At 39.4% G+C, this 13,503-nt stretch overlaps 1 protein-coding gene across 12 annotated transcripts in view; it reads right to left on the bottom strand.

Annotated features, from left to right (window-relative positions):
* The window catches only part of CREBBP (CREB binding lysine acetyltransferase), a 95,166-nt gene that overhangs the window by 48,679 nt on the left and 32,984 nt on the right, over positions 1-13,503 (bottom strand). For all 12 annotated transcript variants that reach the window (XM_075106050.1, XM_075106038.1, XM_075106041.1 and 9 more), the window contains 3 exons: positions 9,923-10,099; positions 1,305-1,554; positions 626-739 (listed from right to left, as the gene is read on the bottom strand). In XM_075106050.1, the coding sequence (XP_074962151.1) occupies positions 626-739; positions 1,305-1,554; positions 9,923-10,099 (541 nt within the window). The remainder of the gene's footprint in view (positions 1-625; positions 740-1,304; positions 1,555-9,922; positions 10,100-13,503) is intronic.

Below are 13,503 nucleotides of genomic sequence, written 5' to 3'. Positions count from 1 at the left end.
CTACCAACATAAGTTCAAAATTTTCTGTTTCAGAGCAAGAGGGAAGAAATGCACTAGAAATTGGCTGCCCTCAAGCATCGTAACAGCTAAGCTACTATAAAAAATAGGCACGCGCAAAACCACTATGATTTGTGGAACTTCAGCTAGTCTACACCAGCATTAAATACACTTAATGACTAAGACACCCAGACGAGATTTTTGTGCACAACAAACATTTTGGATTATTCTTAATCACTAGCATGTTGATTAAAGTTGTTTCTAGCAGCAAGAAAAATAACAAAGTAGCTTATATCTTCCCCAAAATCCTACCTACATCCAAAACTGCACTGTAACTGGACTCTATCGACCTGCCTCACAATAAAACACCAGCTAGAAGTTGCCACGCCCTTTAAAAACGATGCATGCTTGATCTGAAATTTTCCCTTTTCAACTACTGTATATTTAAGTAATGAATTGCATTCAATGATCAGAAAGGAGAAATCATTAGTATATTCATCCTTATGCAAGGTTATTAAACAGCTATTAAGTTTGTTGGGACACTGTTGAAGTTTATTCCTACACTGCACATTTGATCTTTATTTTAACAGTATCATTCCATTGTGACAGCAGTAAAATAACTGCTTACGTTGTTGATTTCTTTTGTCACTGGCATTTTTCAAAGGAAGGCACACAGGACAGTCGTGCCGAGTACAGTTCTTCCAGTGGGAGATGATTTGTCTTGAAGATGCACAATGTGCAACTGTAATAAGAAAAAGCAATAGAATTAAGGTAATTTCTTGGTTAACAGGTTTTCAGTTATCTCATTTTAGAGCAACTCTATTCTTTCTCCTTTATAAGCAATACTGTATATTTAACTAAACACAGCTAAATTTAAACTTCTTATTTTGAACTAAATTTTTTTGGGACCCACCAATAATGCCATAACAAATGAAGGAAACTAGTACTAAAACCTAAGAAGCTCTACCTGACTGAGTTGCAGGGAAACATATGGCGGATACTACACCTTCTTTATAGAATGGAGGAGGTGAAAAAGAGGCTTTCAAGGCTACTGTTGGCACTATCCTGCTTCTAAAAGGCAAATACTGCATTCTGTTTTCTAAACTGACAACTGTGAAGAGATCAGAAATGGAAACCAAGCAAAGGTAATGAAAGAGGGAGCAGCTGTTTAATTAAAGAACCAGTTTTGGTACTCATTTGTGCCAGGTATAGGGATCATCTTGACAAGAAAAGAAACACTGCTGGCAAATATGCAACAAACCTTACACAGCTCATTTGCAAGAGTAGCTTCAGCAACATGCTCTCACCTTGACAGGCCTTCCCAGCTTGACAGTGTGTCATGTGGTTGAGGACGTTTTTCATGGTTCGACAGTGTGGGAGAGCACAGGCCCGCACCTCTCCATTTGCTTGCTCACGCCTCTGACATTTGTGAGCATGAAGCAGCAAAACCAACTGCTGCTGGATCAGTTTGCGCTTCTCCGGGTCTGCTGTTGGTCCAGTTGCCATTGCCTGCGTCGGTACTATCCCCACTTGCTGTACCTGGGTTTGCATCTGGGACTGAGAGAACAGATAGTTCAGCGTCATGTCTGCAAGTCTCAATTCTGATCTTAATCTTGCATAATAATTTGAGTATCACAAGACTATTTGCCAAGCATTCTGCTATGACTGGCTACAAGGATTATTATACCAGTCTCTGTAGCGTTTACAAACATTTCTATTCTAACCTTCAAACAGCAAAAATGTATTGACATGTTCCTCCGTTAAGACATTTACAAACAATTGTTCAAGTAACAAGCCATCCAAAATCTTCTGTTTATTAGACAGATAATTCCAACAGGAAAAAGCTCTTAACACACTTGGAGGGGGAATTCAAGTCTGTTTAGTATTATATTTTCGTAGTATAGGTTTTTGACACTTCAATCCTAGTTTCTTGTCCCCAACTGGAAGAGGAGTCCAATGGGAGAAAACAGTCAAAATTATATGACTGTCTCTATCTATTACAGTAAAAGGCAAACCTGATTTTCCAAGCCTAAATTAGCCTTTCTTCTCACAAGTAAGTACTGATATTCCTTTTACAGAGAAAATTTCCAAGGTAAGATTTATACAGTTTTCTTCCAGAAAGGGCCACCTAAATCTGGATTGCATGTTGTCTACTGACGTGAACTAGAGTTAATTACACAGGTATTTTGTTTCCAGCATCCATTCTTTATGGATGCAGTTCTATACCAATGCCTGAGCCCTGCCTGACAGGGCCTGCATACCCACAGAGATCTTCAGTCTAAGGCATGGCTCATAACAGTGCGGGAGAGAGAGTTTGCTTAACATATAATTTCTTCTACACAGATTTAGAAGCTTTTCAATTTTACAAATGTAGAAACCTGATTTTCAAAATCAAAACGAATCCACAGCCTGCAATGACTCCATTAGCAGGAGGAGATATGGGACTGCAAAAGTGCTTAAATCCCTGTGATTCACAGCCTGAATTAATCTCATGGACAAACATGAAACTGTCCCAATAATCACTCTGATTATGCATTGTAAATACAGGTTACCACAGAAAAGCTCACCAATTTCCAGCCAGTAAAACCACTTATAAATAGAATATAGGAAGAACAGGATTATATCGGGGAGGTAACGGAGGAAAAAGTTCAGTGCTGTCTACAGAACTACTGACCAGAGCCTGCTTACTACATTTAAGGAAAAATCACCTTAAGTGACAGAATAGACCATCTGGAGCCCACTCTACTTCTGACGTTTGAGGAGGACTTCCCAGAAAATTCTACAGCTTACAGAACAGAGCCCATAACAGCAACAAAATTATTTTTCTTAGGTTACAACAGGTTCCCTGGCACAAGTTCTCACTACTCCAGCAGGAAGCTTTGTCCTCAGCTTTGCCACCTGCACATCAGGTTTTAAGGACCCAGCCTTTCTTCTGGAGAGCAAAGCACACAAGATCAAGTAGAAAATGTCCGGCATTTGATGAAGGAAGTGGGGACTCTGCCACTGACAATGATAATACAGTAAATCTTAAACAAAGAGGAATTGCTGCCTCCATTTGTCTTGAGCTTACAAGAGAAAGAGCAATAAAAGAAGAGAGGGTGAGGGAAATCCATCTACTTGTGCTCCCAAGTGCAGGCAGCTGAAATTAAGTCTTCCATTTCTCCTGTGAACAAATCCACATGAGCAGACAGGTTTTGCTGAAACAATTCCTGGGTCACGAATAGGAAACAATTAGTTCAGCCAATCTGCAGAAAAATACAGAGACCACGCCAAAGAAAATCTTATTGGAAGCGAGGTTTTCATCCCAGTCAAAGAATTGTTTCCGAAGGCAAAGTTATCCTTTTGTTACTACCCTACTAGTTAGCAGTTGTGACTACAGCTGTATCAGCACAGATGTAATGCCCTGACCCAAAGGGATTTCTTGAAGACTGAGTAAGAAAAAACCAGAATTGTGAAGTAACAGCAGTTAGAAGAACAAGCAGTCCCAGTCCAGGTAAGACCGTCTGCAGGTAGGCACAAAAGAAAAGAATTCAGAATATCGCCTAAGCTCTATACAGTTATGTTAGTTGCTATTTCAACCTTGTGAAGTCCTAAACCTGCAAATATAATGAATGATCTCTCTACCACCTCACTTTCAAAACTTTTCATTGTTTGAGGAAGTTAATCTCTTCCTGTTAGTTTGTCTTCTAAGAATAGTGGTTTGCAAGACCAGCGATATACTAGGATATACTAGTGCACTGCACTCACGCCAAAGGTATGTAAATCCTCTACCAGCCACGGAAATCCTTCCACTCCAGAACGAGTGGGAGGCTTCATGCTGCTTCACCTGAACAACTAACAATTTTCTTGATAAAGCAGGAAATTCATACACTTCTGCTCCCACAATTGAAATAAATGCTTCAATAGTCAGATATAAGAGGACAAAAAAAAAAAAAATCAGGATCAAACACTATGTACCCTTTCTTATAAAAGTAGGCACCAGTTGCAGTACCACTGGTAAGCTTTCAACTGGTAAACAGCCTGATACAAAACTCAAGTATCAGCCTACCTTCCATATAGCAGTAAGTTTTAAAAATATATTTCCTCTTCCATAATTTCTTTTTATTTCCATGTTCTTTCCTTCTCCCTGATAACAGAATGCCACTTTCTAGTATCCCTGTATTAGGACAAATCTTGTGTTTAAAAAAATGCCTTTTAGTTCTTTAAGACAGGTTTGTAATCAACAGTGGACCTTAGTGAGATAATTAAGAATCCACTGCCACAAAGGATTATTATTATTATGGTACAGCTGTTTGTTTTATAGACCTTCCCTTACCCTAACCAGAAGGAAGGTAACATTTTATACATGGGGTTTTTCTCAGTCTGTTGACATCTTGGACCAGAAAAGTGATGTTATTTACTAGTGACAAGAGATTTTTAATGTGTCATCCACATGTGCATTTACATTACAGGCACCTGGCTTTTAATCACTGAAAGAGTTTTCTTCTAAAACCAGCAAATGCCTCAATATTATGCAGTTGACTCTGCTGGGAATCAAGGCTGGATCAGTGTCTGTCTTAAGGTACCCCCTTTGGGAGCTTTATCTCCTTGACTTTCTAATTTGAAGGACCAGAAAATGCTAAGAAACACACATCAAACTAGTGTTTCAAAGCAACAAAAAGGGACAAAACTTGATACAGGAATCTGCAAACAGAGCCCCTCTCTCACATACAGAAAACTACCTGAACAAAATTTTAGAAGTTTATACGGGATTTACTGGGTGATAAAACAGACCGAGGAATGATCAATATTAAAAACACCAAATAGCAAATCTGTCAATAAGAGACAAATGAGAAGTTTGTAAATGAAGGAAAGCCTTGCTATCAAGAGTCCTGGCTATGGAATACCTCACCTCAACTGTTGGAAGAGAGTAGAAATGGCCATGCATATTCTCTACCACGTATATTCATATTTGTGAGATGGAAAAGCAGAACATGAGCCAGAGTGCTGGGAAAGAACAGATCCTCTTTTCAGCTTGCTTTTACCAGCCTGGCACCATTATTTACAAATGGTGCAAAACCAAAAATGTTCCACCACTTGAAGCAATACACGTTCCCAGGGTGAACTCCTGCACCAAGGGAACAGAGTTGTCTACTCTGCTCCTGACACAATAACAGTTTCTCTGGCACTGAATGCTATCTGTTAGATCTGTTTCCAGGTTATTAAGATCTTCTCCATTAGAAAACCATGGCTAGGCAATATGGACAAGAGCTCTTCCCAGCTGGTCGCTAGGCTGCTGCTGCTGCACTTCAAATCAGGTGGGATTTTTTTGAGGAAGAAAAAGAGCAAGTATGCCTGGGAAAGAGAAACTTTCAGAGGGCAGGTCAGGGCAGGCACAGGGAAGGTGAGCAGAGCAAACAGCCCACCAGAGACTGGGAGATTGCTGATGAGGGCAGCAAGCAGACACACAGCATGCTTCTGGGGTGACAGTCACAGACTTTTCCCTCAATGAAAGAGAAGACTGAGTTTGCTGCAAGGGGTGGGGTGGGGAAGGGAAATCACTAAAAGGTTAAGAAAGCAAGCCCTCCTCGCTGTAAGGGCATAATCGATGGAGGTTTTTCATAAAGCCTTTTATTTCTAGTCTCTATAATAAAACAAGAGTTGTTTATTTTAATTAGCTACAGTTCTAATTAAACTTGACATCTGAGCTTAAAAGCTTTCTTCCTCTCCCTAGGAGGCCCACAGCAAGGCACACCTAAGACATCCTTATCCCCCAGCCTTAAAGATCATTGTTTTTTCCTCTCTTCCAACAAAAATCTGTTAATAAATAAATCCAAAAGTCATAAAAAGAAACAGAGAAGCAAGGAATAACACAACAGAACACCCCAGATGTAGTTTGCTAAGAGATCAGAATAAAAAAATGCAAGAGAAGATATGCCCCTCCAATTCTAAGTCAAGTGAACCAGGGAGAAACGATTTCCTTAGCTTCCAAAAAGTTATATTCTCTCAACTCCATCTGCTGGTCATAAGGTTAACTGTGAAACCAAGCTGGTGCCTGGAAGCCAAGCTTCACACACTGTACTCCTAACCCATGTAGAAATACTAGATTTACTGGTATGCCCACGAAGAAACCATCCATCACCACCCTTGGAATGTGCAGCACTGCAGACACTGCAAAGCTTCAGCAAGTTCAATGGAAAACTCTTCACAGGGTTGCCCCCACTGACAGCACATCCTGAAGTCTGGGTACTCTGAAAACAAGAGGCTCCTGGATCCCATACACGCTGCATGCTGCACTGAGTGCTAAAGTGCAGAGCGTGGCTAACTTCCACAGTCCAGAGATTTTGCATGATCTCACCGCAGCAGTGCATTGCCAATCCTGCATCGAACAATTTAAGTGACACTGAATCTCAACAGCGTGTCACCAAAACTTCCAATGTCAGAAGCAACATCTTTCTTTTGGAAATAAGTCATTCACTCAAGACTTCAAGCTGCCCCTTCTGTAAGGAAAACCGACTGTATTCTGTAACAGTCACACAAAGCAAAAGCTGGTATTTTGTTCGGATCCATAGTTAGGAAAACACAATCAAAAAATCAATCCATCCGGATGGTACTGAAAATTAATACCTTAATGCTGACCTTTTAATCATTTTAATACCATAAGGTTTGTTACTTCTTTCCCAGTTAATTAGATTAAACCAAGCATGCTTTTCAGGTGCTAGTGTAAGGCCACGCTTGGAACAAGGGCTGGAAGATGCAGTGAACTAATGCTTCTGAGAACCACTTCATTTGGTAGGCAGGGGAGGAAGAGAAACTGTGTTGTTTTTAGGAGAGTGGTAGCCTGAATTGGGATTAAAAAACCCCCACTGCTGCAGCAGAGATTTATCCTGGCTGCCAGCGTGAAGGTTATGCCTGGCAGCAGGAAAACTCCTGGTTAGTGTTTGGGACAGTGGTGCCACACATAACAATGCTTAGAATAATGTGGGTTAAGAAACATACTCATCTTTTGCTTTACTTTTGCAGTGTACACACAAGGTTACAGAGAAAGACAAAAGAGTGAAAGAAGTATTTAAAAAAATGTCATGCTTTTCAGGACCAAGGGGCCTTAAAACAACAGCTGAACCTTTCTATTTCCTCTCTTATTTAGATATCCTTAGTGGTAACCAAGGTGTTTAGCATCACGCTGGGATCTGGTTTCCTGCCTCAGAGATGCCACATATAACCCATGTTTTCATTCACATGGGTTTGTCTCTCACATGGAAGAGTATTTTCGGGGTCCTTTAAGATAACGATAGTATTGAGGGATGGTTTAGCAAGATATGTTGTTCCAATCATCTCACAAAACCCCCTGGAAGTCTTTTTAAAAAGATGTAGTTGGTCTTTTGCTTGCTGTAAGTCAATGGAGTCTGAGCTGATCTTCCTCATGTTCGTTTTTGACAGACGGTAACATAATGCTATACCCTTTTCCACTTCACTCCTGCCTCCTTCAGGAAACCGGACAGACCTTCTCCCCAGCAGACTACGCGCAAGGCCAAACACATTAAATCAAACTGTCATCTCTAGGATCCTAAAGCATCACAGGACATAGCAAACGCCAAAGGGATTGCAGCAATAAAGCATGGCGTAATAGTTCAAACCGCAACTCTGCTCTGGGGAGCTGCCTCTGACACAAGCAGCTTTTCACAAGTGCCATTTGGGTTGTATTTTAGTTGCCCAGTGTGACACAGACATCACTTCCACAAGTTATGGGAGCACATATCTAACCGATGTGAATGTTATTTTACCCTTAGATAACGTCTTAACCTATGAAATGTGGAAGGCTTTAGCAAGCCACAGTCTACAAATCCGAAGTTCAGAGTCAGCAGATTCTTCCAGTCCTACTCTCTCTGTGTCTCAGCCTCATTTTTAAAACTGGGCGAGACATCTTCATCTCAGAAAGGCACTGTGAAAATTAACTGATCCAAAGTATACGCCTGCTCCAGTGACAATTGCCACAGAAAAGACCATTTGGAAAAGACTGGCTGGGTGAAATGTATTACCACATACAGTCAACATGGCCCACAGCTACACACTTAGCAGCAAAAATAGAACAAAATGTTGACTATATTCTCTTTCAGAGGGCACCGTTCACATTGCAGCTTGAATAAAGCGAAGTCCCTGTGGAAGGAATAGCATACAGCCATGTATGTACTATTACCAAATAATTACATCGCCTTACCCACTGCTGCCAAGTAAAGGTTAAAATTTAACAAGTCTGACATTTCCTTTAAAATTTTTGGTATTGCAATAAAAAAAGTTTAGATGGAAAGTTCAGGTTTTAAAGATGAAAGTTCCCACCCCTGTCAGACTGCAATCAAACTCTAACCACCACATGATCCTTAAGCAGGGCTGAGACCTTTTGGCCCGACAGTACAGATGTCTACTGGCTGAAACGGCTATTACTCTCTGCACTGGTCCAAGGAAGAAAGAGATATATTGGACATACAAAGCTTTTGGCACCTAAGAAACAAAGGAAGATGGTTTTGTCATCTCAGAAGACAACTGATATTTTTGACATTTTAAAGAAACTGCAATTGATAGTACTGGGAAAGTAATTTTCCCTTACTCTCTCCTGTCTCTTGGACAAGATGGGCGAAAGGAAACTGAAAGTTTTTTCTTTTACTTCCTCCCCCACTACTACGCAAACGTTGATGACAAATGCCTTTTTTATTCTACCTGAATATCTACCAATATATCCTATACTAGTAAGCAAGTGCATTAAGATTTAGGTTTCCCAAAACCCGACTTTTAAATGAGTGCAAAATTAGGCTTCAGAATCATCCAGTCCCTGAGATGAATACAGCACTTCGGGCAGATCTGCAGGTTCTCTGCAGATTCAGGGCAATAATTCATTTGCTTTACACCTGATCCAAGTATTTTAAGAACACAATTAGAATAGTCATGCAGCCAATCATCTTTTACAAATATTCTGCATGAGTGCGAGTGACATTCTGAACATGGTCTTAATCCTAGTCACCAGCTCCTTTCCATACTCATAAGCAGTAAATGGCAGATGGTATTACAACAAAAACTTCATGGTGTAACTAAATGAAAATTAGGAAGTGGTCCTCTAAAATCAGGAGAAAAGAGGAAGTTTATTACATCCTGTTCCCTCTCATATATAGCCTTATTAGTGATCAGTGATAGTGAAACTCACTGATGGAAGGACAAGTATTGCTTGTGCCAAAAAAATAGCTGGTTTTCTAGTTAAAAAATAAGCAATCTGCATCTTATGGAAGGTTTTACAAGTTTCTATAGTAACTGCTATCATGTATAAGAATCTAAAATGCAACAAGCTGAAGTTTCCATAGAAACAACACAAGCAGTTTGATTAATATGGAGATGTACTGAGACAAATGGGAATATTTAATTTCACTTTATAATGAAAACACTAGTGAACAAAATACTACAACCTTGGGTAAGGTATCCTAACAAGAACTATTCTCACAAGCTTGTGAGCTGCAATTCATGCACAATATAAACTGAGAAGCATGTGGTGTTTACCATGTCAGATTCAAAGGATACAAAAGGTACTATTTAGTTTCAGGAAGCTGATGATGTATCCAATACATTCCAGTTGATTTAGGAATTTAAGCCTACAAATGCACTTACAGAGAAGACATTTTCATCTGGTTTGGAACTAAAGGTACCAGACAGAACAAAAGGATGTAATGCAATTCTTATAATAAAACATTGTCATTGCTTAGAAAGTTGAATTACTACACAAAAAAGTACACAAACTTTCTACATGCACTGCAGAGCAGTAGTGAGGAACCATAGGACAACTCTGATGTTTAAATGACCATGTAGAAGTAGTCCAGTAATGTTACAGAAGGCTCATCACCATAAAATTCAGAATGCACTATCAAGACATAATGAATAACAGGAACAGGCAGGTACAACTCACCATATTTGGCACACTGGTGACGGGAGTACTCTTGATGTCGGCAGGAAAGGGAGACAAACTATTCGCCATGCCTGGCTTGTTTGGTAACTGAGGATTCACTCCTGTAGCTCCCATCTGCTGCCCCCCAGTTTGACTGAAGGGCTGCCCAAAGGGACTAGTGTTACCTGTCATTCCCATCTGGAAAAGAATGAATGACATTATTATAATCTTCTTTATCCCGTAGGGACATTAAAAAAATAAGCACATGTCAAATATCCATCTTTGCATTCACAAAGACCAAATTTCAGATTAAGTTGCTCAATATTTAATTCTCAATGTCACAACTTTAACCAGATTTAAATTAACTTTTTAAAAAATATTTTACAAACTTAAACAGCCGTGTGTGCCTGAAACCTTGTAATTCAACTTACAAAATCATTGTGCAAATGCAAAGGAGAAAACAAGGTTATCCTTCCCAACCTGCATTGACAGAAATTACCTTTTCCAACTCTGCAAAAACTTTTGAAAATCAAACCACCCTCAAATCCTGTAATACTTTGTGCATTTTGCGCACAAAGCGCGACTTTGTACATACACTAGATGGGAAGGGAGGGATATATATATAGAGGCATCTAGCAAACGCTTATCTACTTATGTTTTGGTACTTGAGGAAAAATGTCTGAACAAAAGGACATCTATCTAAGGCTGACATCCTTGACAAATTACACCCCCAAACCTTCTCAAGAATAGCAAGCGGAAATACGACTCCCCCTGAATGAGTAAAGAGAACACTGTCCATCCAAAGAGCCATTTTGCTGAAAAACAGTCTCTCAGGAGAAGTGGTGAAATCTCTATTACTTGAGGCAGTTAATATTACACTGGGCAAAAGGTCCTGAAAAAACATTTTAGCAGGAATTTCCTTCTTTCAAAGAGGATGATTAAGACTAGGACTCTCCTTCCCCCCTCCAAAAAAGAGGAAATAAAAGTTGACAGATCATGTTGGTGTCCCCCCTGCCACACACTGACAGGATTTCTAGATGAGTTTATCACCTGTCAGAATATCTTAAATATAAATCCAACCACTAAGCGAGTCTTTATTTGAAATATTAAATCCTGTTTTCCCCTTCCTTTGACCTCTCCAGCCCTTTCTTATACAACACACTGGTTTTCCACGGTCCTGGTCTTTTCACTTCCCTTACCAGCAGGGATTCAGGAGGACTATTCCCGGGGCTGGAAGAGGGACTGTGCACATCAGCTTATCAGTGTAGCAGCATAATACGGACCTGCTCAGCAGTTACTTTTTCAGGCTTACAGGAATCAGACTGAATGACCAGCTGATGAAGCACTGGTTAAGAGCAGTAAATTATGTCTGGGCAGAGTCCAATAAACACAATTTGACTGTGCCTCGTCCCCTTTGTCAGTGTACTTTGTACGCTTGTGTTTCAAACAGTTGGCCCAGCCATACTCAAAGTAGCTTTACATTAGGAAATAGTCCTTTAACCTGCACCCTGCAAAGTGCCTGTTGCCAGATTCAGGCCTTTTTCCACTGTACAAAATGTTATATCTTTACAGAAGAATCTAACCCACTATATACACATTTAAACAAAACAAAAAAAGCTGTGTTCCAGAGTAAAGCTGAATAATTCAAATAGCATATAAGACCAAAAAACCCCAATTGCTTAACGGCATCAAAAGCTTAGTAATAAAGACTGCTTTTAAAGAAAAGTGATATTGGCTACTATTACACTGCACAAATACCAAGAATTTTATTTTCTTTATTTCTGTGTTTGTTTTATAGGACTGTATGTTCAAAGAAATTGTGTTTTTAATTATTATTTATTACAACATGGATTTTCGCAGCTTTTCTCTGAAGAATTAAGTGTTTGATAAACTTCCCCATTCAACTCACTATTTCAGACAAGATATGAGAAAGGATCATCTGCTATCTACAGCTACTCATTAATACTATGACGGTCTATCAGATTAACAGCGAAGAAAATGTCTTAAACTAAAAGCGAGATTCTAAGAAAGTAGCTTATGACCGACTATTTAAACCCTTCAGAGGCCATAAATAGGAACATTAGCTGTTTGGCTGTTACTCAGTTTCCCCTTGTGTCTAAATCCCCAACTACAAACTTCATCTGTCTGCAGAAGTACTCGGCCCTTCTAGTCTTCTTTGAACTTGCTTGCAGGTTTGGTGGAATTTTTTTCAAATTGAATAATATATTGACTATTCTAGCAACCACCGCTATGCTACAACTTCCTATGAGCCGTACAGCTGCTGCCACCACTGTGAAAGCACAGTGGTGAGTCCGCATTGGTAAAGAAGAATGATGCATATACGTGAACATATTTCCCCTACTCCCATGGTCCTACTTGGGTCACACCAGCCTGCAGGAGACAGCCCAAGTGAAGTCCTTCCTAGACCTTGCACCATAAGGCTAGAGCACACTCAGCCACCGGGGAGGAGATGGAAGAGAGTCAGTGCAGGCAACAAAGTTGCCTAGCACAGATGTGCCGAGCTTGTACAGCATGATGTTCTAAGCCTCTGACAAAATCTTAAACATAGCTGAATTTTCAAAAAGCATAAGCGAGATCTTTCTTTAGGTGGTGAGAATGTTAAGCAAATTGTACACCAAATTTAAGTTCTTGCTCCAAAAGAAACAGAGAGGTGTTCCTCATCTCATTTCATTATCAGGAAAGATTAACTTTTTTTAGAAGGAAAAAAAATGTTTTAAAATATTTTTTTAGAAAAAAATATTACAAATATTTCAGTCTTAGAAGGCAAAGAGAGAAAATCTCATTTTAAGGTTGTTAAAACTCTAAACCACTAGAACACCTCAAAAGCACCAACACACTTCAGTCCTAACAGGTACTACATGGTTGGTTTATATTATTTTAATATTTCCTTTTCGATAGATCTTGTTAGTAAACATATCAACTCAGTACAACAAAGCAACCTTTCAAGATTTCCAAACTGAGTACTTAAGATGATGAGGAAAATTTTTCCTTTTCTAGGTGGTCATTAAGTAATGTATACTTGATTGACATTTTAAGAAATGTCTTGCTGTTGTTAGAAATCAAGCTGGAAGCAGAGTAGCTTCCATTTGAAACCTTGTATTTTTTTAAAGCTGTTCTCTGCCACATGGTATTTCAATGACTGAAGCTGTGCTTCATTAAACAGAAGGAACACAAGGCTCAAGAGTTACACCAGTCTACAACTTTAAAAAAAGGCAGATAGTTTGATAACATTGTAAAACATTAGACATGCCCTTTAACCTACACTTCATTTTTGTAAGTTACTGCCACTGAAACAAACTGCCCAAGACTTTATTTGAAGTCCATCTTAAAAACCAAAATCTGAAAAGACCTATCTTTATGTTCCAATCCCTGAAGTAAATAAAAAGACCCAAATACCCAAGATGAGTTTATTAAGGCTCATTGACGTTCATAGTTTGAGGGGTTTTTTAAAGTTGTTTTTGCTTCAGAGAAGTTAATCTTATTAACAGGACTGTGATTTCCAGAGACTGGGAGAAGTGCACAACACAATGCAACAACTGCTCTAATGAACTCTTATCTATTTATAACAGTTTTCAACAAGG

This window comes from Phalacrocorax aristotelis, chromosome 10 (genome assembly GCF_949628215.1).
Source record: "Phalacrocorax aristotelis chromosome 10, bGulAri2.1, whole genome shotgun sequence".
Taxonomy (NCBI): Eukaryota; Metazoa; Chordata; class Aves; order Suliformes; family Phalacrocoracidae; genus Phalacrocorax; species Phalacrocorax aristotelis.
Note: the sequence above shows the minus strand (reverse complement) of the source record. Positions and strands in the feature narration are given on the sequence as shown.